Source organism: Chiloscyllium punctatum, chromosome 49 (genome assembly GCF_047496795.1).
Source record: "Chiloscyllium punctatum isolate Juve2018m chromosome 49, sChiPun1.3, whole genome shotgun sequence".
In the NCBI taxonomy this organism is placed as follows: Eukaryota; Metazoa; Chordata; class Chondrichthyes; order Orectolobiformes; family Hemiscylliidae; genus Chiloscyllium; species Chiloscyllium punctatum.
In genome coordinates this window covers 47351415-47379176 of record NC_092787.1, presented here as the reverse complement: position 1 = coordinate 47379176, position 27762 = coordinate 47351415, and the positions used below count along the sequence as shown (strand labels likewise).

General features: G+C 45.1%; 1 protein-coding gene across 4 annotated transcripts in view; it reads right to left on the bottom strand.

The window, feature by feature from the left end:
* The window catches only part of abca2 (ATP-binding cassette, sub-family A (ABC1), member 2), a 548786-nt gene that overhangs the window by 220149 nt on the left and 300875 nt on the right, over window positions 1-27762 (bottom strand). For all 4 annotated transcript variants that reach the window (XM_072566424.1, XM_072566423.1, XM_072566425.1 and 1 more), the window contains exon 11: window positions 2759-2887. In XM_072566424.1, coding sequence (XP_072422525.1) covers window positions 2759-2887 — 129 coding nt within the window. The remainder of the gene's footprint in view (window positions 1-2758; window positions 2888-27762) is intronic.

Here is a 27762-nt window from a genome sequence, read left to right as displayed (position 1 = left end):
GTTTCATGGAAATATTGAGAAACATACCATTACTTATTATTCCGTGTACCTCAGCATCTTTTTAAAGGAACGCTATATTCTTGCTGGTTGGACAAGCTTCATTCAGCATTTAGTGTCATTTAAAATAAAACTGTCGAGAATTTATTGATTTGGGGATGCTGGTGTTGGACTGGGGTGTACAAACTTACAAATCACACAACACCAGGTTATAGTCCAACAGGTTTAATTGGAACCACTATATGTTGGACTATAACCTGGTGTTGTGTGATTTGTAACTAAGAATTTATTGAATCGAGGTACATACGTAGGTCGTATAATACTAACAAAAAGGTTTGAGGAGAGATCTAGCACCTTTCTTTATGATTCCATCTATATTTCATGGCTGGCAGATTTGCATCAAGGTGTTAACTACACTCTTTAGCCAGTTTCTGGAACAGCTTCACTGTCTGAACATCCCTCCTATCACTTGCTTGTAGTTCATTCTTTTTTACTAGTCTGGAAATATCCAGTGAGCGTGAACAAATTATAATTACAAGGTTGAACAGCTGGCAGTTTCCATCTCTCAGCATGGAAGACCCTGGGCATTCAAAAAACAAAACTCTCTGCCGTTTTCCTTCTGCGTTCGATAGACTGAGAGACCCACGTTGCTCTCCACATGGTATTGCTGTCACTTCAATACACAAATTCATTGGCTTTAAAACTGTAAACTGCAGATCCTGGAGATAGCTGTGTGTTGGCCACACGAACAAAATGGAATGAAGGGACTGCATTTATAGAGAGCTTTACTACTACAGGATGAACCAAGGACTTCATGGACAATGAATTATAGTTCCGTTATTAGAAAGACATTGTAGGGGTAGAGCACGAACAGCAATGCACAATGACATGATTTCTGTAGTGTTTGTTGAGGGAGAAAGGTTGGTGAGGAGTGGACACATGGGAAAATAAAACCTTGTCCTTCTTTAAATCATACTTTGGGAACCTTTAAATTTACCCTCAACCTCAGTTTAACATCTCACGGTGCCTTTCTTCGCACTTCTTGAGTACCTCAGGGGAGGTAAAGCATCATTCGATCTCTTAGTAATAAATGAATTCTGGTTGCTTTTTCACACCGGGGTTTAACCTGCCTTCAAATTCTCAATTTAAGCTACTGTTTAATGGATGTTTTGTCAGCTTCACAGCATGCAGTACATATGACAGGAAATGGAAGTTATTATTAGCTTCTACCAGTATATTAATTACAGTAGTCATTATACTTCAGGAACACTTCATTTACTGTAAACTACTTTGGGGTAACTTGGTAAGCACTAGAAGGCTATTCTGGTCTATCTTTTGCTGCTTCATTCTTGTCCTCCTTATTTTTATTTATCTTCTTTCCTTTGTCTGTCCTTCCATCCCTTCCTTCTTTCCCTCTCAAGTAATCAGTGCTTTATTTTTAAAATCCCTTACAGAAAGACTATATGGCTATCCTTTTAGCCTTATTTCTTTTCCTAACTTATAGCATGATTACCAATAATGGTAACCTTTTTACTTTATTTTCTCTTTTTTTCTATCTAAGATTTTTTGTAACTAAGTACTTTGTTACCTAAAATGGTGCCGTGCATTGGCGACATTGTACACTTTTCACTGTATTCCTGTTCTTTTGTAGCTTTGAATACATGTGACAATAAACTTAAATCTAATTCTGAAATCCTTATCATACTTCAGAAATCCCTCTATAGCCTCACTACGTTTAGTGGAATGTCAGCTGAGATTATACCTTTCTGTTTCAGAGCAGGGCTTGAAACCAGGGCATTGTGACCTCTGACTGTTAATCCTGAACGAGGGAAGGGGTGGACTGTTTGTTTTGGGTAATACTTTTTGGAAGTTACGACAGGGACTCCCTGAGTGTATATTTGTATTTATTGGGAGCGTATTAGTATTGGTGAGAATTCTCTGGTGGCAATCGGGAATGCCGACAGTTGTAAAGGACACTTGCAAGTGCAGCAATATGTAAAAGGGATAAGGATTTGGAAAAGCAATGAAGGTATGTCATTGCTGTGATAGGTTTCGGCACAACATCTCCAGCACATGAGGAGTTCACTCATTCTCAACCTCAAGGTAGGTTCAAGTACTGGACCCAGTTGCTGGAACCTTTTAACTTGTTCACTCCCAAGATGTTCCCACTCCTTGGAATGAAACGGGAAGTCAAAGCAAGAAATTACATAAAATACCTCTTAAAATTTAAGATCATGCAGCAGTTATTATAACAGCCTTTGGCTTTAAGATCCTCTCCTCACTCTAAAGCAATCTAGTGAAACACAAGAGAAATCAGCGTGCTTTCAAATATGCACTTAGACTGATGTAAATTTTGTTGTGATTATTTTCTCCGTACTGATTTACATTTTTAAGACAACCAAACCTGAAATATGCAATGCTTATGCTCATGCTAATGGATAACAGAATTCCACTTCTCCCAAATAGATCTGTGATGGTGAAAGGATTCATTTATTCGCAATGCAGCCCGATGAGTTGCAGTGAATTCAAGCACTGGGGCAAGTGATCTGTGCTGGTATGTTAAATTAATGCCTTTCAAGTCATTATATAAACAGATGTCAACTCAAGTCCCTGGCGGACAACTCACTGAACGAATTATAATGATTGCTTTTCAGTCAACATTTGACAGAAATGTGGAGAAAAATCAATGGATTGTCTCTGCCTTTGCGGTTTCATAGACCTTGCCGTGTTCCAAAGCGATTCAGGACACAGCCATACCCACCTGCTGCAGCCAGCTGATGCGGTTCTGTAGCCTGCCCTCTTCCAGGAATGTGCGGATTTCTGAGGAAATGTTCAGCCAGACTCTGGCATAGTGTGTAACATTCCCAACAAAGGCAAATGTTTCATTAGCCTGCAAGAAAATAAAATAAACCATCAGATGTGCAAAACACTTATTCATCAGCGTTTCCAAAAACAAAATTCTCACGTCTGTTTCCAAATGGCTAATTTCAACAGGAGCTTTTGTGACTTGGTTCCCCTGCAGCTTTGGAGTATTACCAATGGAGGCATAGCGAGTGAAGAACAGTCACTTCGCCCATTACAGAGAGGAAAAAAGTACAGGCAGAAATGACATTGGGGTGTTCTGATGCACCATCATGCACTGATTGCACACAGCAAATCTGCCCACTCAACCAAGCAAGTAACAAATGTAAAACAGATACAGTCATAAGCAAGTTAATTATCCCATCACAAACAAGGCATGAGATTCCCTGCACAGTGGCATTCCACAACAAAAAGTATAATTCAACAGACAGCGCAGTTTTCACGGTCAGTTGCGTCGTTCACCATTGACAGTATGGTCCCCAGCGTAAGGGTTTTACATTTCCCCATGTGCCTAACAGTGACAGAGTTACCAACTGGTCATTTAGTAACTATGCATTCTAACTGATGAATGTCATTTAGAACTAGGGTCCGAATTGAAGCCTGGCAAGCAAAGCAGACAAGATCACAAGGAAGGCTATTATTGTTCAAGCTGGCAATTTTCTTCACTGTCAGGCTGGTGGAGAGAAGCAGATGACTTGCACTTTGAAACACTTGCTTAGTATTCCCGAAATCTTATGTCTGCATTTCCTGTCAACAAAACTTTACTTCCTATTGTCAAATTTTCTCTGTTTTATCGTTCACATTTCTGAAACGTGGAGTTTTATAAACTCAGGAAGCTGTAGAAAAAATTTTAACAGTTTGCCTGTCATGCCCTTGATAAACTAAAGGAAGGAAACACTTTCATTGAAATAGCACTTTCACAATTGCAGGTCATCTTGAATGTTTTACAGAATCATACAATCCCCACAGAGTGGAAGCAGGTCATTTGGCCCATTGAGTCCACACCGACCCTTTGAAGAGCATCATCCAAACGCATCCCCCATCCCATCCCTATAACCCTGCTTGCCCATGGCTAACCTAGCACATCCCCGAAAACTATGGGCAATTTAGCATGGCCACTCCACCTAACCTGCACATCTTTGGACTGTGGGAGGAAACCAGGGCACCTGAAGGCAACCTACAGAGAGACAGAGAGAATGTGCAGACTCCACACAGACAGTTGACCGAGGCTGGAATCAAACTCAGGTCTCTGGCGTCGCGAGGCAGCAGTGCTAACCAATGAGTCATCATGCGGTCAAGCACAGTTGAAGTGTAGTCACTGGGATAATACAGGAAATGTGGCAGCTAATGAGAAAGTGGGGACTGCAGATGCTAGAGATCAGAATCAAAGAGTGTGGTGCTGGGAAAGCACAGCTGGTCAGGCAGCATCCGAGGAGCAGGAGAGTCTATTTTTCGGGCATGAGCCCTTCATCAGGAATGTGGGAAGGAGGCTGAGAGATAAGTAGGTGGGTGGGGGTGGGGGGAGGGGGAAGCGGGGAGCAAAGGTAGCTGGGATCTACATATCGCTTTCCCAGCTACCTTCCCCCCACACCTGTCCCCACCCTCCTATTTATCTCTCAGCCCCTTCTCCCCCACATTCCTGATGAAGGGCTGATGCCCGAAACATCAATTTTCCTGCTCCTTGGATGCTGCCTGACTTGCTGTGCTTTTCCAGCACCACACTCTTCGAAGGTGGCAGCTAATGTGTGGTCAGGAAACTCCCAATAAAAAACAACAAAGTGATAATGAATGGATCGTATATTTTTGTGAAGTTGATTAAGGGTGAATGAAAACATTGGCATTTAAAATTCTCTTTTCCAGTACTTTCACACAAAAGCTTAAGGTTACAAGTTTTAATTGGTGGACAACAGTAGAGATCTAATTATTGCTTAGCTTCCCCCTCAATTGTCCAAGAGACGTTCACTGAGGCACGTTTTTGTCCAAGTGTTTGAGCCTTTGACAACAAGTTGTGGATTGGTATTCTACAATCAGTGTTACTTAAAATGAAGCTTGCATAAAAGGTCCCTTTTGCAATTAAATTCTGGCAAGTAAATAAAATCTTTACAGCCTGGTGAGTGTGTTTCTGTGAGCAAGGGTAAGATGTTGAAAGCTGTGGTGCATTCTCAGTTTTGCACTTCAGAATTTGATGTGGTCGCTAAAGCCCAGATTTTGTAATGTTTAGAAAGTTAAAGAAAAAATCCTGCGTAAGAAACATGATGCTGTGAAAATTCAACAAAATGAAAAGGTTTTTGTATATAAATTCAATTCACTCTTATTGCAGAACAGGAATGTCTTTTTGACCTCCATTGTCACTATCTGAAGCACAAAACTATTAGTACACTGCCAGTAGCTGAATTAAATATTCATTATCTTTTCTTTCGCTGTTGCAAAATTGCAAGGCAAAGCACTCGATCAGCTGATATTAAGTTTTAACAAGCTCCTGTTGAACACATTTTGCTTATTTGTATTTATGCTAATAAGCTCCCAACTAGACTCCATTCATTCCATCACCTCTTCCAAGCAAAACCAGACAAGACTGGGGGAGATCGGAGCAATGGATTCTGCTTGTAGCTCTGGAGTGAGATGAAGCACGATTAATTTAATTTTTAAATAATTAATATTTTCAAAATAAATAACAAACTTGGGATCCAACAACTGGCGAATATCACAAGATAATGTTGAACATGCTCATTGCTTCTATTTCTTTGCACACTGAATGTAGACAGGCATTAATCCACTTCGTGATTTGCTGAATCAGAGCAGTTGCCCCTCCTGTTCAGCTCTGCAATGCACTTTTACTCTCAACAAGTTACCCAAGACCACCAGTCCAAGGTGGCTGCCGTTCCTGAGCCAACATTGCCCAACCAAGCAGTATTCAAGGGTGACTCTATGAATAGGAAATGTTTGGAGGGATGTGAGCCAAATGCAGGCAGGTGGAACTGCTTTAGTTTGGGGTAATGGTCACCATGGACTGGTTGGACTGAAGGTCTGCTTCTGTGCTGTATGAAGTTATGATTAAAAGAACAACTTGCATTTACAAAATGACTGCCATAACCTCAGCATTGCACAAGTCCGCGATGTCCTCTCAAAGTCCAGTTACTGATCTAAACTCAGAAACCTAACAGCCAAATTTGCCCTCAAGACCTCCTCACAAATTAAATGTAGTAAAGACCAAATAGATTTGATTTTGGATGTTAGTTCAGGAACAAATTCGCCAGGACATAGAGGAGAACTATTTTGCTCTTCTTCAAGATGCTCATGTGGGATAATCTTCATCAGCCTGTGAGTTCAGAACAACTCTTCCAAAAGATGATGCTCCATCAGTAAAGGACTGGTGCGCTTACAGATTGAAGAAGTTAAATTGGTAACACCAATTATAAATACAGTCATAAGAATTTATAATGAAACTTAGAACAAAAGGAATCATTATTATGGGGACCAAACTACGTCAGTATTCCCTGATATGACTATCCTCAATCTCAAACTCTATCTGAAGACCTGAAATAGTGACTGCACATATTCAAGCCCACAAAAGCCCAATTAGCAATGTTAGAATGTTGTTCAGGTAAAGTGTGTGCAGAAAGACAGTTTAAGGATGCAGGGTAGACAAGTTAAAACAGAGATGAGGAGAGACATCCTCACTCAGGCAGTGATGAGCTTGTTAAATTCTCTGCCACAGAAAACAGTTGAAGCCAAAACATTGGCAGCTTTCAAGAGGGAATTAGTTTATAGTTTATAGATCTTAGGACTAAATGAATCAAAGAGTATGAGGAAAAAGCAGGAATATGGTATGGAGTTGGATGATTAGCCATGATCATATTGAATGGCAGAGCAATCTCAAAGGGCCAAATGGCCTGCTGATATTTTTATATTTCTGTGAATCTGTGCTGCATTACCCAAGGTCAGATTTCTGGATATCATTCTCAATGATGATGGTTTAACCTCCTTTGAACATTATATTGTGCAGCATGATTAATGCACTCTCATTAATTTTCTGTTTATTGATTGTAACCTTTAATTCATTTACTATAAAGCAGTTAATGAAGACATTAAAAGCATGCAAATAGGATCTTAGAACAGCCACTAATCAAAACGCAGATGAAGTTAAACCCCAAGGCCAGTAAAATCAGATAGTGTCTTTAAATGGAAACATGCAAAATCTCAAGAGTGTAACCTACAGATTCAACAGTTTTATTTTTAATTTCAACATGTCAAATACATTCTGTTCATTAATACACTGAAATGTGAAGACTCTGCAACCAGTCCACCCTCTCACCACTTAACAACACATGACAGCACATCATAGGCTCCATCAGAGGAGTTAGTAAACCTATGCAGCTTCTCGGCCTTTTGGTTCGGAATATGTGTAGTTCCTGAGGACCAGAGGAAGAGATTCTGCTCGAGTGCTGCAGGTTCAACGCAGCGAACGTGTGCTGGTGGGGGAGAAACCACGGGGATCGTGTTGTGAGTCGTCGGAGCTGCTGGAGACCATCGCTGGATCGTGATTGGATGTTGGAGGATCATTTGGTTGTGCTGACCTGCTCTTGGTGGATCTTTATTCTGGCTTCGGCCTAACGCCAATTCAGGTACCAGCCAACATCAGAGCTATGGCCTCAGCAGCCGCTCGCAGCCCTGGCCAGGACATTCACAACACATTCAAGGGTGACTGTGAAGAAGGTGGAGGAGCACACACCAGTCGATCGGACGGTGTTCGTGAAGAAGATTTTGCTGGAGTGCTGCGGGTTCGAAGCAGCGGACGTGTACTGCCTGCAGAATTTCCCAGGGGCAGGCTATTTCGATGTGACCTCAGGAGCGTGAGGAATTGCAAGCAGCTCCTGAAGGTCTTCAAGGAGAAGGAAGGGGAACCTCTGTTCTCCATTTTGTCGGCGATCCCATTGTGTGTGCTTCCTGCACAAAGGAGTCGCGTTGTAACAATCCAGATGTACAACCCTCACGTCCCAGCAGCAGATGTCCTGACCTTCTTGAGAAGATACGTCCAGGTCGAGGGAGAGTACACCGATGTGGTCGATCCTTTCGGGATCTGGACCAGCAAATGACAGGTCAGGGTAACCCTGAGGGTCAATGCCAATGGGAACATCCTCCACCCACCCTCCAGCTTTGCCATTGGAGGAAGCAGCGGTTACCTGACATACGCAGGGCAGTCGAAAGTGTGCCAAACCTGCGGGAGGTCAGGCCACATGGCGGCGGATTGTAAGGTGACCATCTGCCGAAACTGCAAGCAGGAAGGCCACCCGACCAAGGGCGGCACGGTGGCACAGCGGTTAGCACTGCTGCCTCACAGCGCCCGAGACCCGGGTTCAATTCCCGCCTCAGGCGACTGACTGTGTGGAGTTTGCACATTCTCCCCGTGTCTGCGTGGGTTTCCTCCGGGTGCTCCGGTTTCCTCACATAGTCCAAAGATGTGCAGGTCAGGTGAATTGGCCATGCTAAATTGCCCGTAGTGTTAGATAAGGGGTAAATGTAGGGGTATGGGTGGGTTGCGCTTCGGCGAGTCGGTGTGGACTTGTTGGGCCGAAGGGCCTGTTTCCACACTGTAATGTAATCTGTAATCTAAAAGAATGTAAGGAGGCCTAGAACTGTAATCTGTGCGGAGAAGCCGGCCACATGTACAAGGCCTGCCCAAGACGAGGGGCCGCCACCTACGCGCAGATGGCCGGAGGTGGCAACACGAGCTTTGGACCGCCTAAGACCAGCAAGGTACCACAAACCAGCATGGGAACGGTGTCTGGAGGCACCCAGAAGGAAGGGCAGGCTGTAGAGGAGCAGAGGCAGACAGTGGGGAGGTGCAGCATCCGATCCAAGTTCCTTCAAGACAGACGGAGGAAATGGTAGAGGAGGGATCAAAGGAGGCAGAAGATTGGATTACTGTCAAAAGCAGGAAGAGCAAACCTCTCAAGGCCCCCAAAGCCACCCAGTGAAGGGGGAAGCGAAACCTACATGACAAGGATACAGGCAGCTCTTCTGACGGGGAGGACGGGCGTAAGGAGGGTCGTCACCAAAGGAAGAGACAGAGCGCCGTGGGGAAAAAGGAGGGCAGCACCGCCCAAGCAGGAAAAGACAATCCCTCTGAGGGGATGGGTAAAGGCCTCTCCCCACCCAGTGAGAACCAAGAGGTACCCACCGGCCCACAGCTCCAGGTAACTGGGAACAGCGGTCATGTGACAGCCCCGTTTGTCAAATGGAGAACTGGATTGTGCAGATCCTGGCCCGACCCGAAAACACCAGAGTGGGGAAATGGCTCCAAGGTGGAGCCGGACAGCTACCTCAGCCCTGGGAAGGTCCAGCAGTTTGCCATCACCACAGGGATGCACACAGCTACTCCAGAGGGGCAAGAGCAGCAGCAAATGGACACTGTTAACTTCGTAAACTGTTAAAATGGTGTTAAAAATTGTCAGCATCAATGTGCGTAGCATCAAATCGGCTACGTGATGTGTATCTACGATGGCCTTCCTGGCCAACGTTAAAGCCGACATCCTGGTTCTGCAGGAATGTGGGATACCGCACCTCAGCAGCTACAGGAGATGGTCAACCTTGTGGGCCCATGGGCCGCCAGTTTGGTCGGGGGGCAACGATAGCCGCGTCTCCGGCCTGGGTATCCTGTTGCGAGGAGGCAACTTCACCATCTCAGAGGTTAAGGAGGTGGTGGGTGGGCGCCTCCTCATCACCGAGGTCATGAACAGGAATGCTCCTGAGACTGATTAATGTGTACGCCCCAGTGGGTAAGAGTGAATGGTTGGCCGTCCTGCAGCAGCTTCCACTGTTGCTGGCTACGTCCAGGCCAGTCATTCTGGCCGGAGACTTCAACAGTATCATTGTAGCAGATGGACGATCTGGCGGGGGGGGGGGGGGGGGGGGGGGGGGGACAGTAAACTGGACGCCACGTCCAGAGCCCTGATGGACATGGTAAAAGATGCCAAACTGCACGACGTCTTCAGCACCCCTGCAGATGGAGCGCAGCGTAGATACACCTGGTCACGGGCAGACGGGTCTATCCGCTCAAGGACAGATTACCTGTTTGTGTCCCGAACGCTCTCGATCAGATCCACCGACGTCAAGCCGGTGTTCTTCTCTGACCACTGCCTCCTGCTGGCTGACTGTCACCTACAGGACGAGCAGCGGGCTGGTAAGGGAATATGGAAGCTGAATACAAAGCTGTTGTCCCCGGGAAACATTGAGGAGCTCACGAGGGACTACGCAGGTTGGAGAACTGCGAAGCCCCTCTTTGAGTCTCCAGCGGACTGGTGGGAAACAGTAAAAGGGAACATCAAGAGGTTCCTCATCCTCAAAGGTGTTCAGGAGGTGAGAGAGAGGCGGGGAAAACTGTCCCAGCTCCAGGAAAGTATGCAGAACCTGCTCCTGCTGCAGACGATGAGGGTTTATGTCACGGAGGACCTCAAGGAGGTGAAGGGCCAGCAAGCCTCGCTCTTTGCCTCCAAGATAATCTTCCGGTCCAGGGTCCGCTCGGTGGAGCAGGACGAGACGTGCTCACGTTTCTTCTTCCAGAAGGTGCACAAAGAGAGCTCTGTGCTCAGCAGCCTGAAGGAAGAAGATGGCTCGATAACGTCATCTCAGGCTGACGTCATGAGGATCAGCAAATCTTTCTATGCCGGTCTGTATGACGCGAAGCCGACTGACAGTGCGGCCTCCCAGTCGTTCCTGTCCTCTATCACGGAGGTCTTTGATGACAGAACACGCGAGAGGCTGGACCAGCTGCTATCTCTGGACGCGCTGACCAAGGCCCTCGAGTCATTCGAAAAGAATAAAACTCCCGGAAGCGACGGCTTACCGGTCGAGCTCTATTCCGCTCTGTGGGACTTGATTGGCCAGGACCTGCTGGAGGTGTATGTCAGTATGCTTCTGGCAGGTACCATGAGTGATTCCATGAGGAAAGGCATCATCACCCTCATCTACAAGCAGAAGGGGGAGAGGGAGGAACTCAGAAATTGGAGACCAATCTCACTGTTGAATGTGGATTACAAAATTCTGTCAAAGGTTATCGCCAACCGGGTCAGGTCTGCTCTGGGGTCGGTGATTCACCCTGACCAAACCTGTGCTGTACTGGGCAGGAAGATCACTGAGAGTCTCGCACTCCTCAGGGATACGATCGCCTACGTGCAGGACAGAGGGTTGGACAACTGCTTAATCAGCCTGAACCAGGAGAAAGCCTTTGACAGGATATCACACAGGTATATGAGAGATGTTCTCTCCAAAATGGGCTTTGGGGAGGGAATCTGCAATTGGATCAGACTGCTCTACACCAACATTGTCAGTGCAGTCTCAATCAATGGGTGGGAATCAGATAGCTTCCCAGTCAGATCTGGAGTCAGGCAGGGCTGCCCTCTCTCTCCTGCCTTGTTTGTGTGCTGCATAGAGCCACTTGCCGAGTCCATCAGGAAGGATGCGAGCCTGAGAGGGGTGACTATTCCTGGCTGCGGGGGCCTGCAGGTTAAGGCCTCCATGTACATGGATGACGTCACCGTTTTCTGCTCTGATCCGCTGTCCGTGCGCAGACTCAATTGCATATGTGACCAGTTTGAACGGGCCTCGGGGGCCAAAGTAAACCGAGGCAAGAGTGAGGCCATGCTCTTCGGGAACTGGGTCGGCCAATCCTCGATCCCCTTCACTGTCAGGACCGACCACCTGAAGGTGCTGGGTATTTGGTTCGGGGGGGGCTGGGGCGTGCGCCAAGTCTTGGGAGGAGCGCATCAGCAAAGTGAGGCAGAAACTGGGCAGATGGAAGCTACGGTCGCTCTCCATCGTGGGAAAAGACCTGGTCATCAGGTGTGAGGCACTGTCATTGCTGTTATACGTGGCACAGGTCTGGCCTATTCCCAGAACCTGTGCCATCTTCCAGTTTATATGGAGGTCAAAGATGGACCGGGTCCGAAGGGACTAGATGTACAAAGATCTGGGCAACAGGGGAAAAAATACACCCAATGCCACCCTCACCCTGATGGCCACCTTTGTGTGTAGCTGCATCAAGCTGTGCGTGGATCCCCGGTACGCAAACACCAAGTGTCACTACGTACTGAGGTTCTACCTGTCCCCGGTGTTGTGAAGGATGGGCCTGGCCTCGCTGCCGCGGAATGCTCCGAGTATCACCATTGGACCGTTCCGTATCACCTGTCCTTCGTGGAGAAGTTTATGAAGAAAAACACCTTTGACCACAAGTTCATCAGGAAGTGGTCAGCACGTAGTGTCCTTGCGACCCTTCGGGAAAAGGAGAGGGCAGATCCTATCGAGCGGTTCCATGAGCAGACTGTCAAAGCCATTTGGCAGAATGCCTCATCGCCAGAACTTTCCAACAAGCACCAAGACATGGTTTGGCTGGTGGTGAGAAGGGCTCAGCCTATGAGATCCTTTATGCACGGCCGGACTCTCAGCCGCACCGCACACTGCCCTCAAAGCGGCTGCGGGGGGGACGAGACTGTCAGACATCTCCTTCTGGAATGTGCCTGTGCAGAAGAAGTCTGGAGAGTGGTGTTTGTCGAGGTTCGTCCCGAGCAGCGCCGTGACGCGGGACTCCGTGCTCTACGGCCTGTTCCCCGGGATGCACACCGAGACGAACATCAACTGTGCCTGGAGGATCATCAACTCGGTGAAGGACGCTCTCTGGGCGGTCCGAAACCTGTTGATCTTCCGGCTGAAAGAGTTGACCCCGACTGAGTGTTGCAGACTGGCACATTCCAAGGTCCAGGACTACGTGTTGAGGAACGTGCTGAAGCTTGGGGCAGCTGCCGCCAAGGCGCGGTGGGGAAAGACCACCGTGTAACATCTGCCTGCTTAAAGAAGAACAGGGAGCCCGTGCAGTCGTTTGGGCTCTGCTGACGCCTCAGCTAAAAATGTAATTGTACAGACCTGTAAATAGGAATGATTACTCTGTTTCGGTATGCAAAGAAATGGAATGTTTACATACGTATGGCATGTCCAACTGTACAGACCAAAGTATTTTATGAATAAAGCATATTTTTGAAATAAAAAAAAACCTCTGCTGGGAGGGAGGTGGCTGGGGACAGAGAGAGAGAGAGAGAGACACACACATATACACACAAAAAGAGTAGGACTCATGCCTGGGATTCCCACTCCAGATCACTATTCAATGAGTGTTAATAGACACGTACGCATGGACCTTGCGCAAGGAAAGGGTCAGTCTCCAATTGATTATCTTGCTGCTGCTGCTCGCTGTCAAAATACTTAGAGAGAGGAAAAAAAGTGCTTTTGGAAAGCTGTTGACTGAGCAAGCAGGGCATCAATGATTTCAGGATGAGGAGAGAAAGGACAGTGGGGACAAGCATAAAAATTATGTTCACCGAAATTAATCGCGAGGAACTGCAATGGGGCAACAAGGAGCAGGCTAAATGCCCTGCCCGTCGACACAGTCACTGCAAGATCTTCCATCAGTCATTGAAGGGCACTTTGTTAAAAGGAGATCTCCGCAATGTAGATCAAAACTACCACAGTTTTATATCTTTGACAAGATTTTAAAGTAATTCCAGAACAAAAAGGCCATAATGAGATGGGGATTTAGACATCTTGGATTATGACCTTCAAGAGAAGCGTAGGTTGCCATGTTGTATTTCTCCATAAAGTTGAACTGAATTGTTTTGGATTCAGTTTGTCAAGTCAAGAACTGGCGGGAGACAAGTGCTGCTTTTGAGGTTGAGGCCCAAGTGGACGTCAGGTACTAAACTGACCAGGGACAGACCTTTCTTGGGATTCACTATCCTGAAGGCAGAAATCCAGCTGCCAGGGTAAGGAGAGGGTCAGCAGCTTACCATTACAGCTAACAGCCGATAAGGTTTCCTGGGCAGACCTTGAGAGGCAGGGGAAAGCTGTCTCACTTCAATCTGAATTATTTTTAGTCAACATGACGTGTTGTGACACACCCCTCACCTCCAGGTGAGAAGTGAACCCAGAGAAAACCTGGCCCAGAGGTGGTGATATTACCACAAGAACCTCTAAACTCTGACCTAACATTGAATTTGAGTGGGAGCAGGAGTAAGCAGTGTCAGTTAGCTCAACAATGAGTCTAAAGGTTACTCAGTTGAGTCAGCGAATTTGCAAGTGCATAAATTATGACTATGGCTGGGGTGGAGGGGTGGGGGGAGCTGGCACAGAGATAGTGTCCCTACCCCTGACTCGGGAGGCCCCGGCTCAATCCAACCTACCTGAGAGGTGTGTAATAGCATCTCTGAACAAGTAGATTCGAAAAAATAGGTCAAATATTTTTTTTAAAAGTGACTATACGTGTAACCTGAGCTGCCTCTTGGGTATGTGTGGTGTGACTTTCCATCTTGCAAAGAGGCGGTTTTTGGTAAGGCTGCAGCTGCACACCATTCACCTTAACTCTATATTCGCCACCCATTCATGTCTTGCCATGCTTACCCACTGCTGGGCAGCAGGGATCCACAGTGGAGGGCTCTCCATACAGGAGTCCTGCCTCAGAGACGGAGGGTGTTGCACGCAGCAGTCCCTTATATCTGCACATTGCAACTGTTCATGGACTGCCAGCCCAACTGTTTATTTTGTGGCACTCGTAGAGTCTGTGGACCTATTGATTATGGGTGATTGCTCTCCCTTTTTACTTGAAAAATCTTTTGTTGTGCTTTTGGTTGTGCGTTAGTCTCACGCTCATGGATCTTTGGGTATCCAGTGGGGAGGGGTGTTGGCAGATCAGAGGGCCTCTTTGTGGGTCTGCTCCTGGGCCTGACCAGGCATCTATAAACAGGCCCAGGCAATAAGCCACAGAGGGGATCATCTGTGCTGACTGCCTGCCTCTCTTTTGTGGCTGGGTATCCTTGGGGGGGGGGGGGAGCACGCATTGTCCAATAGCCTGTCCACAAAGCAGGAGTGTGATGGATACTCCCCACCTTGCCTAGAATCTTGCAGCTCCAACAACACTCGAGCTTGACACCATCCTGGACAAAGCAGCCAACCTGACTGGCACCACACTCACAAATACCCAGTCTCTCCACCACTGACACTACAAGATGCACTGCAGAAATTTACCAAAGATCCTCAGACAGCACCTTCTAAACCCATGGCCACTTCCCTCTAGAAGGACAAGGGCAGCAAAGATGTAAGGACACCACCATCTGCAAGTTCCCCTCCAAGTCACTCGCCATCATGATTTGGAGAAATATTGGCATTACTTCACTGTGGCTCGGTCAAAATCCCCTCTTTAATGGTATTGTGGGTCTACCCACAGCAGGGGTTCAAGAAGGCACTTCACCACCACCTTCACAAGAGCAACTAGAGACAGGCAATAAATGCTTGGCCAGGCAGCAATACCCATGTCCCACAAGTGAGTAAAAAACAAAGGTTGATTGGAAAATATTTATAATGTGATTGCAATGACAATCTTTAATTTTCAACTTTCAGGAAGCAGTCAAACTCGTCTGGGGCGTCTAATCAGGCATTAATGGCTTTAGTTAGGACAGCATCAGTCTAAATCTCTCTCCATGTCCACCTGGTAGATCTACGCTGAGAGGCAGCTGACAATGCAAATGTGATTGGACATTGAGTGCCAGCATAAACGAAGCTAATAGAACGGTGAGACAAGAAGGAAAGTTCAGAAGGGGAGGAAATAAGAATCACTTGTGCATAATATAAAGCACCACTAAAATATCCCGGGGCACAGGAATGTTCTAAAGCAATTGTGACATTGAGAAACAGACACTGGACGAATTAGGACAGGTCAAGTAAGCAGAAAAGATTATCTTCACAGAGGGACAAGAGGTAGAGAAACATTGAGGTGAAGGATGGAAATTTCAGAGCTTGGAGCCCAAGCTGTTGAAAGCACACCCACCAGCGGTTAAGTGATGACAACTGTATTTGCTCAAGAGGCCAGAATTAGAGGAGCAAATGGTTTGTGGGGCTGGTGGAGATTACAGACATAGCAAGGTCACAGAGGGAGTCAAAGTATCCTGAGTTCAAGGGTGGACGGAGTCCTACTCTGAGACCTATGGGTATAATCTCAGCTGATATTCCACTAAACATAGCAAGGCCATCGAGGGACTCAAACAAGGATAAGGATCTTAAAAGTAAGGCACTGAATACTTGAGATGGAAAGGAAGGAAGGGAGAGTGGAAGTACAGACTCGATAAATAAAAATAAGGAGAACCAGAAAGAAACACCAAAAGAAAGACTGAGCTAGCCTTGGTTTATAACAGTGCTTTATCAAGACACCCCAAAGTAGTTTACAGTAAATGAAGTGTTCCTGAAGTATAGTGACTACTGTAATTAATATTCTGGTAGAAGCTAATAATACACTTCCTTTTCCTGTCATATGTACTGCAAGATGTGAAGCTGAAAAAAACATCCATTAGATAGTAGCAAAGAATGGAGAATTTGAAGGCAGGTTAAACCCCAGAGGTGACAAAGCAGCCAGTATTCGTTTATCACTAAGAGGTTGGTTGGTGTATAAGCTCAGCACAAATAACAAGAAAGCTCCCAAAGATTTGTGATATACTGCTACAATTGTCAACTTGTACATCATTTCAACTGTTGCTACTGAATCAGGTAAAAACTATTCAACTGAAGTGGCTTCTTTTTCTGAGAAACTGTACGTTAATAAAGACACAGGAACAGCATCATTAATTATAAATTTATGTACAGTACTTAATATTACAGAGTAACAAAAGATATGGGCTGAAGATAATTAGAAAAGTGTGTTCATTCCTACTCGAGGGGCAATAGCTGAGTGGTATCATTGCTGACTGCCGATCCAGACACCCAATCTAGGGATCTGGGTTCAAATCTCATCATGGTTAGAATCTGGATTCAGTAGAAATCTGAAAATAAGAGTTCAAGGATGACTTCGAGTGTTGGAAAATCCCATCTGGTTCACCAATCCTGTTTAGGGATGGAAACTGCTGCCCTTACCTGGTCTGGCCTATTTGGGACTCTAGACCCACAGCAATTGGTTTACTCTCAACTACTCTCTAGTTAATTAGGGACGGGCAATAATTGCTTACCTAGCCAGTGACACCTTCATCCCACGAATGAATTTTTAAAAATCAATCAAGGTCTTCTGTCAGTTTATCTCATTGTTACCTGGTTTGTGACAGAAACAAGTATTTTTGGCAGCTCAACTGAGTGAGGATCAATGAGGTGGTGAGTACTCACCTGCAGACACTAGGGACACACTAGCCATAGCATAAAGGGGATGTCTGAGGAACCCTGCGTATTGGGCCTCGAACCTCAACAGACTAAAGATGGTGTTGCAGGAGATGGCACTGCCTGACCAGGCCACTGCTACACAACTGGTGGCAGGGGTTGTGATCATAATCTTGCAGAGGTAAAAGTTGTGGGAGCCTCAACGCAGTGAAAAGGTGAGAATTTGAGGTCCTGTTGTGGGACCAGTATGACCAGGAATCAAGGACAGAGGGAAGGAATATTGGGAGTTGGGGGCTCTCAAGTTGAGGCGTAGGGAACGTGAGGGGAATGGGAGTGAGGGAGGGAGAAGGGCAACAGGGTTCTGATCTGGGTGCCTGCAGGAAAGAGTTCGAAGAGTATGATTGGATGAGGGTGTGGGAAGCAATGACCTTGTGTGTTGTGCTGGTGATGTTAAGAGCTGATGTTTATCAATGAAGTCAGCTGTTAAGCCTCTTATTTATATGGCAGTGTTTGTTAACACTGCAACAACAGAGCATCTGCGCTTGTGCGCTCACCCAGAAATGCACATGCACATGGGATCAAACTATTGGGGGACTAGGGATGGGGGATTGGGTGAGTCAAGGGGGAGATCGAAGGAGTCTCTCATATTCTTCCCCACAACCTTTCGCTCCCTTCTCCCCACCCTTCCAATTCTCTCCACTGCCTGATGCTGACCCTCCTAACTTCCCAGGTCCGTGTCTATCCCTTTGTCCTCACACTTTCCCTCCCCTGCCCCACTTCCTAATCCCACCCCAACCACCTCTCCTTCATCTTGATCTCCCTCCCCTCCCTTGTCCTGGGATTCCAGACCTCCCTTGACCACACTGTTAATACTGAATGGAATGGTAATATTGGGCAGAGTCAACACTGGTTTACTTCATCAGTTTCTCCTAGTTTTCTCAGAACGCTAACTGTAGCACTGATAAAGGACAGCCAGAGGATGTAGTGTCCTTGGATTTTCAAAAGGACTTTAATAAGGTCCCACACAGGAGGAAAGTAAATAAAATTAGAGCACATTGAATTGGTGGGAATACATTGATATGAATTGGGAATAATTCACAGACAAAAGAAACAAAGCATGGATAATGGATCATTCTCAGGATGGCAGGTTGTTACAATTGAGATTCCCTAAGGCACACAACCCTTTATCATCTTTATACATGTTTGGATGCAGACAGCAATTGTAATATTTCCAACATTTTGCAAATATTTTCAATCATAATATTTCCTTTTTTTTAATGGCTCAAAACTATGTGGGAGTGGAAATTGCGAAGAGGATTCAAGAAGGGATGAAGGGGGCTTGGACAGACTATAGGAACGGGCTGCAACATGCCAGGTGGATTACATTGCGAATTAATTGTGAGGCTATCCATTTTGGTAGGAAAAAAAACAGAATGGCAGAATATTTCTTAAAAGGTGAGAGGTTCTGATGACCAGAGAGATTTGGGAGTCCCTGTTCATGAATCACAACACCTAGTATTGCAGGTGCAGCATGCAATTAGGAAGCTAAGTGGTATCCTGATTTTCACTGTAAGGGGGTTTGGGTACTGGAGCAACGATGCATTGTTGCAGCTGTATAGAGTCTTACTGAGATAGCACCTGCAGTCTGGTGTACACTTTTGATCTCCTTATGCAAGGAAGGATATGCTTGTCATAGAGAGAGTGCCAAAGTGGTCCGCCAGACTAACCCTTGGGGTGTTGAGTTTGTTTTATCAGGAGAAATTGAGGGAAACTGGTCTGTATTTTCTACAGCTTTAGAAAGAAGAGAGATGATCTTTTTGAAACTTACAAAATTCGCACAGGACATGACCTGGTTGGAGAAGATATGGTACTCCATGTGACTCTAAACCAGGGAATATAATCTTGAAGGAAGAGTTGTGTCATCTAAGAGGCTGTGGTAGATCAAGACTAGAAGTCAGTGGGTTTCAAGGGATATGGTGATATTGTGGAAAAGTGAATTTGAGATGGATAGTCAACAATGATCTAACTAAATCATGGAGCAGCCTCAATGGATTTACTGACCTACTCTCATTTCTGTGTTCCTAACACTGTCCATGAATATATTTCCTTCAATCTTAATACCATGCAGTCCCACAAGTTAATAATTCTAATGACAAGAGATTTGATTTTCAGTATCCTTGACTGGATCATTTAGAAAGTGTTTGAGCAACAGATGTGTCAAACATGCCCGGCTGATCACGGCTATCCAATTAACATTAATATCATTGATTGTAACCGTTTATTTCCAATTAACTGCAGAAATTACACTTTCAGAATGAGTATCATGGGCCACATCATTAATGAATCCAACAAGTCGAACTGTAAGGCAGCTGTTGCAGTTTTATCTACCAGATTGGTTCCATGCCTGAAACCACCTATACACATTTCCCACACATGACGACTTTCACATATCCCAAAACAGACTTAAAAACGCCTTCATTCGGTTTTGCAGGCTAATATTGTTCCACCTGTAAAACATTATTTTGCAATTTATACATCTTTGCAATTCTCAGGATCTTTAATACAAGCTTCCCTCCCCAACATCTCGCTCCCCCCAGCTCTTCTTAGGTAATTGCAAAAGATCACATGATACTATTTAAAAGGAGAACAATAATTAACCCTCCAAACAAAGACTAACAATTAATTTCACATTACTGTTTCGGAGAGCTTCCTGTGAGTCAATTGGCAACCTCATCTTCTATACTACAATAGTGACTATATTCCAATACTTTGTTGACAATGAAGCACTTTGCGGTGTTTGGAAGTCATGAAAAGCACAATGTCAATGCAAGTTCGTTATTCTCTATGCAGTCACTTGCTAGTATTTTTGCTGGAGTCAGCGTTTGTTTAGCTCAGTTGGCTGGATGGCTGGTTTGTGATGCAGAGCGACGCCAACAGTAAGGGTTAAATCCCTGCACTGGCTGAGGTTTCCAAGAAGGGCTCTCCTTCTCTGCCTCTCCCCTCACCTGAGGTGTGGGGACCCTCAGGTTAAACTGCCATCAGCCATATCGCTAACGATAGAGCAGCCTATTGTCCTGTAAGACTATAACAACATTACCTTTACTTCAGTAAGTGAGTAAGACTTCATTCCCTCTGGAATAAAATGCGTATTTACTTGCCTCAAATGGTCAATAACTGTGGAATACTTCAGTATTAAATAAAAATGCTTAATACATGCTGTCACATTATTTCCATTATTTTTGGTTGCCAGGGATAAACATACAATCTAACAGAGGCCAAGGTTATACGTTACTAATTTATCAAACTGTAAAAACACAAATGCTGTTGAGAACCAAAGACAAACAAATTTTCTACTCAACACAACTCCTTAAGATAAAAGAAACCATTGAAAGTTATTTGGCCCAGTCTAACCCTCAATGAGAAACTAGATCTGAATCAAGTTCTGGAATTAATCTTGCATGGTTATCTGCTACTGACCTAGCAACAAAATCTATGCTCTTCCACCATGTCTGCTGATTCCTGAAAAGATGGAAATTTAGAACAAATCAGCCAAAGTATCATTCAGAGTGCTGTGAAGCTGGATTTAAACACAGCAAATTAAAAATATCTCTCAAAGTCAAGTAGAGTTGCCAAACGTGCATTTTATAAAGATCGACATATGTGACTTAAATGGTGTGCTTCCTTCCTCTGATAGAATCAGCGCCAAAACACTTCACACATATTATGAGATATTTCCTCATTCAAGTATAGTGGCAACAATAAACACTCAAATATCAAGGCCTCCTTCAAGAACAATTCAACTCAGTGGATCAGTGGTTAGCACTGCTGCCTCTCAGCGCCAGGGAACTGGGTTCGATTCCAGCCTCAGGCAACTGTCTGTGTGGAGTTTGCACATTCTCCCAGTGTTTATGTGGGTTTCCTCCAGGTGCTCCAGTTTCCTCCCACAATCCAAAGATGTGCAGGTTAGATGAATTAGCTGTGCTAAATTGCCCATAGTGCTCAGGGATGTGTAGGTTAGGCGTATTAGTCAGGGGTAAATGTAGAGGAATGGGGAATGGTTCTGGGTGGGATACCCTTCGGAGGGTCAGTGTGGACTTGTTGGGCCTAGGGGCCTGTTTCCACACTTTATCAGCCAGAATAGGCCAATACTGAACCTGGACTCTCAACCCTAGAATTACTCTAATAATGAAAGAAAGAGCAACAGCAGAACATACCTTTGAGTCTTTTTTTTCATATTTGAATCCAACTCTTATTTTTGAATTGAATAATTATAGAGTCTTTTTCCAGCACCTGACAAGCATCAGAAAGTTCTGTCATGATTTTGTACGTTTGTGTCTACTTGAGGCAGGGCACCACAATGTTGCATTTATGTTCAGAATATTCCAGCCAAAAGCAACTCCATCATACAAGTCAAAGCTTCATTAAGCAGTAGCCATGTCAAACACTGCCCTTATCTTGACACGCTTCCTTTCCACCCATCATGCCAATGGTGTGAACTGACAAGAAAACATTTGAATTACCGAGTGTCTCTGTCTGTACATTATTGGACCACCCTCTGGAGAAGCAAAGTACAGCCAATTCCAATGTCATGTCACATTGGACTTCATGCCTTTGAATATTCCAATGCCTAAGATTTTGCCACAAGGTGGTCTTGTGACAAGATAGGTAATGTCTCTGAGACAGAGAATCAGGAATTCAGGGTCTGCCCCAGGACTCAGTGGCTATGAACATGTTAATTGACAACCTGCAAATCTTTCTGAGACACTTAAGCCTAGCAGTAAGGGCCGGAGAGTCTCTTGGTCAGCTGGAACTGAGTGGTAGCAACAACAGCAAGCCCATGTTAAAAGACTCCTTGTGCAAGCTCTTGTTGCAGGCAGCAGATTTAATGGGAACACCACCTACAAGTTCCCCTTCAAGCCTCTCATCAACCTGACTTGCAAATATATTGCTGTTCCTTCACGGTTGCTGTGTCAAAATCCTGGAATTCCCTCCCTAACAATGTAGTGGGTCTCCTTCCAGCACAGGGACTGCAGTGGTTCAAGAGGCAACTCACTATCACCTTCTCAAGGGGCAGGTAACAAATGCTGTCCAGCCAGCCATGCCCACATCCAACATGTGAATGAGAGGAAGACTCAATGGCAAGCTATCTCTGCGCTTCAAGGACCTGCACAACACAGAGGCTTTCCCACGCGGAGTACAACAGGTGATTCCAGCACAAAATTGCATCCAACATTTCCAAAGTTTCGAAAACTGATACCTGTCCACCCAATCCCACAAGTTTCCATTCAGACTCACTTGAACATTGCTCAATAGAAATTACACCCAAGTGTTCTAAAAGTTTTATGATTTTGTTTTATATAAAAAAAATACTTCACATATTTTAGACAGTCACCTAACTGATGAATATGTCGTGTACTAGATTAGATTAGATTAGATTACTTACAGTGTGGAAACAGGCCCTTCGGGCAACAAGTCCACACCGACCGACCACCCAAGCGCAACCCATCCAGACCCATTCCCAGACATTTACCCCTGCCCCTAACACTACGGGCAATTTAGCATGGCCAATTCACCTAACCTGCACATTTTTGGACTGTGGGAGGAAACCCACGCAGACACTGGGAGAACGTGCAAACTCCACACAGTTAGTCGCCAGAGGCGGGAATTGAACCCGGGTCTCTGGCGCTGTGAGGCAGCAGTGCTAACCACTGTGCCACCGTGCCACCCACTGTGGTTGAAAAATCAATGGATGGTGGAAACTCTAATGATGGCATGCTGGGAGTACCATTGGAGGAACAATGTGCTACTGGATACCTCTGATGTTGCCTACTTAGCACTGGATCACTTAGAGCTTAATACGATGTACCAAACTGGATACATTCCATTTCACCTTGCTTCTTTAAAAATACTCAATGAAGATAGAGTCTCCCACTGCAAGCATAACCAGTGATTCTGGTATAAAATGCCACCTATTTGGAATGTGTTTTACAATACTGTTGACTCTTAACTGCCTCCCAGGCAATTAGGCATGTGGAGTAAGTGCTGACCTAGTCAATGATGTCCACATTCTATGAAGAATGAAAAAAGTCCCCCCAGCTGAAAATATCTTCTTACTTACGTGAACGTTGCTGAAAACAAAATCTACCAAGAAACAGCAAACTTTAAAACTTCTTTCAAAAAGTAATAGTTTTAAAAATATCCTATGACATACTTCAGAGTGATAGAAACAGTCTTATTTTCAGCCAAAGATATTGAAGACTTTATCATCATCTCCTCCAAGCACACTCCCTCTGCTGGTGCATATTTTTATGGTAACCTAAAGTGGCAAAATGCACAATGCAACTTTCACCACAATCCAAATTTCAATTCCATTAATACAGCTGCAAATGGATTTACCACTTATAATCTCAATATCCATTTCACTAGCTGAGAAACCAGAACTTGAATTACTGAAAGGAACTTTCAAAGTACATATAAAGCCATTTGCTGGTTGGATTGGGCTAGTCAGTTTCTGAATGAATTTTAAAAGACACATTCCATTCAAAGCTTCTAAAGTTTTCTTCATGTTCCTTATCCTCAAAATAACCGGCTTAATTTCCAGAGCATTTATGAAGTTCTGCAAACTACAGCAATTAGCAGAAAACTCACAATGGTGATTTATGTACCTGGGAGTCCGTAATATTTTGTGTTTGCTGGCGTTATTTACATTAGTTTTGTGTGAATTTTGGGAAAAGAAATCCAGTCGAACTGCACGAAATCTCCACAGCCCAATATAGAGCTCTTCTAATAAAGTTCTATATCCATGAAACTGAGAAGGGGCGAGTGGGAAGAGGTAGTGTGGTGGTAATGTTACTGGACTATAATCTGGAGCTCCAGGCTAATGTTCTGAAAGCACGGACTTCAATTCCACTATGCCAGATGGTGAAATCTGAATTCAATTTAAAAAAACAACCTGGATGAAATGGTAGCCTAATGGTGATTGGGTCACCACTTTTGATTGTTATGAAAAGCCATTTGGTTCACTAATACCCTTTAGGAAAGATAACTGCTGTCCTTACTTGCTCTAGCCTGCATGATACACTGCAGTTTTGTCAGAGTCATCTGGCATGGAAACAGACTCTTTGGTCCAACCAGTCCACGCCGATTACAATCCCAAACAAAACTAGCCAGACCTGCCTGCTCCTGGCACATATCCCACCAAATCGTTCATATTATGCACTTAACCAAATGTCTTTTAAACATTGTAATTGTATCCACTTCCACCACTTCCTCAGGAAGTTTATTCCATTCACGAACCACCTTCTGTATAAAAAGGTTGCCCCTCATGTCTTTTCTAAATCTCTCTCCTTTCACCATAAAAATTTGGGACCTAATCTTGAAATCCCCCATCTGAGTGGGGAGACATCTACCACTAAACTGGCTACACTCCAGCTAATTGGGGTAAAAGAGGAAAGACCAGATCAACTGGGCTTGTACTCACTGGAATTTAGAAGATTGAGGGGCGATCTCATAGAAACATCTGAAATCCTGACACAACTGGACAGGCTGGATATAGGAGGAATGCTCCTGATGTTTGGAAAGATCAGAATTAGGGATCACAGACCACGAATAAGGGATAAGCCATTCAAGACTAAAATAAGGAAGAATTTCTTCACTCAGAGAGCTGTGAACCTGTGGAATTCTCTCCCACAGGAAGCTGTTGGGACCAGTTTGTTAAATATATTCAAGAGGGAGCTTGACGTAGCCCTTGTTGCTAAAGGGCTCAAAGGGTATGGGGAGAAGGCTGGAATGGGATACTGAGATTGGTTGATCAGCCATGATCATATCGAATGATGGCACACGCTTGAAGGGCCAAATGGCCAACTTCTGCACCTATTTTTAACGGAATGGCAAATAGACACTGGTCCAGCCAGTGACGCCCACATCCCATGAATGAGCAAAAATAACTTTCAAACAAATGGAGAATGCTGCCTAACACGCAAGATGGTGATGTAAAACAAAAGCTTTTATAAAATTTATACAACTCTTTTGTCAAACCAATACCCATTTCACTGATGACCCCTCTCATGAATGTATAAGATCGGCTATTAAAATTTCTACATTTCAAACTTGCTGTGAAAATCATTCCTCGGGACTTAGACCATCTAATGTTGAAGGAACTCCAACAAGTGTTGCACCAAATCTGTTCCCCTACTGACTGTATTGCTGTCCGACAGTCATGCTGAGGAAGAAAACGTTCTGAAAAGCTTTTTATGCTTGCATATCCACTTTGTTGTTAAAACCACATGAGCACGTTGTGCAAAGAGTTCCCCACATGGCAATGAAACTAACAAAACTCAGAAAAAACACATCAGTTTTTCATACCATGATCACTGACTGAGAGCTCTGATCTTGAAATAAATAATGCAATTCCTTCCTCAATGTTATAGCCGAGATCTTGAGAATGACATTTTTAAATAAAACAATGCCAAATGAGTCAGATGTTTCGCTTGCAACTTCTGCAAAAGCTGTAGAGTTTGGAACTGTCAGACCGTTCTCGTGGACAGAAAGAATCAAAATGTGGCACCCTGTAATTTGAAATACTGCACATTTCTCAAATCCTAAGTTCGTTAATCAAAATAACTTTTAAAACGCAACCAAAGAAACAAGTCATGTCTCTGCTCACCAACCCGCCCATTCGCCCCCTTCCCTCCCTGACTCTCCCATTTGCCCCTTCCCTCCCTCACCCTCCCACCCGCCCCTTCCCTTCCTCACCCTCCCCGCCCTGACCCTCCCACACGGGCCCTTCCCACCCTGACCCTCCCACACGGGCCCTTCCCACCCTGACCCTCCCACCTGCCCCCTTCCCACCCTGACCCTCTCACCTGCCCCCTTCACACCCTGACCCTCCCACCTGCCTTTTCCCTCACTCACCCTCGCACCTGCCCCCTCCCTCCCTCACCCGCCCCCTTCCCTCTCTGACCCTTCCACCTGCTCCTTCCCTCCCTGACCCTCCCATTCACCCCCTTCCCTCCCTCACCCTCCCATTCGCCCCTTCCCTCCCTCACCCTCCCACCTGCCCCTTCCCACCCTCACCCTCCCACCCGCCCCCTTCCCTCCCACCCACCTTTTCCCTTCCTGACCCTCCCACCTGGCCCTTCCCTCCTTCACACTCCCACTTGCCTTTTCTGTTACTGAGCCTACCATTCTCTGTCTTTTTCTCTCATACGTTCCTCCTCAACTCTCCTTCATGCTTCCCACCTTCCCTGTTCCAATCCCTCACCATAATTGGGGTGTGGTAATGTGAGTCAAGTGAGATGGGTGGCCAGGGTGAGGAGGTCAGAGAGTGGAGTGAGGCAGTGAGTGAGAGCAGGCTGATCACAAACAGAGGCAGGTTTGCGCTGTACATGCAGCTGGCATAGATACTCTTCACATCAAACCGATCTGCAGGCTTTTAAGGCCAGGTTACTGCTGTTTCTAGTCTGAAGAGCTCCAGTATTGTGCTGACCAAGTCGAGGACCAGGTTGGAATAAAACAATGCTCATGTGCAAATGTGATCACTATGTATCAGGCTCATTATACCCGTGACATGAAAGCAAAACAACGCTGAATGAAGCAAAGACTTGTAGAAGATCCTTCAGGGGTGGGAAAAATCAGGAGAAAAGAAATATTTGAGACAAAGAACAGACCAGAAGCGAGCAAAGTAACAATGGGGGGGGGGGGGAGAGGAAGAGAAGTGAGTGTGTGTGTGTGTGTGTGTGTGAGTGAGTGAGAGTGAGACAGAGAGAGAGACACACAGACAGACAGACAGAGATCGGGATAGGGAGAGAGAGAGACACGGAGAGAGAGAGACACACACACACAAAGAGAAAGAGAAAAACACAGAGCGACAGAGGAGAGTCATAGAGTCATACAGCACAGAAACAGACCCTTCGGTCCAACCAGTCCACGTCAAACATAATCTCAAATGAAATTAGTCCCACCTGCCTGTTCCTGGTCCATATCCCTCAAACATTTCCTAATCATGTACTTATCAAAGTGTCTTTTAAATACTGCAATTGTACCCATTCTGCAACATACTGCAGTATATTTTTAAACAACATACTGCTCTCAATGTGTACCTTTTTATGGAATTTTTATGAAGCGAATACTAATGTTTGCAGAAACAGCTTGCTCATTTTCCTCCTAATTTCACCCACTTGACGTCCAACACATCCTGCATTTTAAACCTGTCAAGTATCTCAAGTGTACCATCAACATACTGGAAGGGAAAACAACCTCCACTACACAACTGATGCATTTACTTCTCCATTTTATACACAGGAGTTGGTGAAACAAGGACTCAGAGTCGCCATCAATCACATCCTGAAACAACCCCATCACTACAGCCACATCGCCACACTTTATCAACTCTGACCCTCCAGCATCTGCAGTTCTCATTTTCTCCGAGAAACAAGGACTCAGCCTATGAAACACTAAATGTAATCACACACTCAACTCTCTTCAGTGAATATGAACTGACCCATCTCTCTGCTGCTTTGTGGTACACAGTGATTCCATCTCTCCCTCTGCTGCCAATCAACGTCACTGACAGATACATAAAATGAAAGGCCTTATTTTGTTATTCATGTCATTAAAACCCACTCCCTCAGGAAAGCAGGGGTAATGGTTTTTGCTACAGCACAAAATAACATTTCAGATAGCAAACAGAATTGAAATTTCAGGGAGTAGCCTGCAATGTTGAAA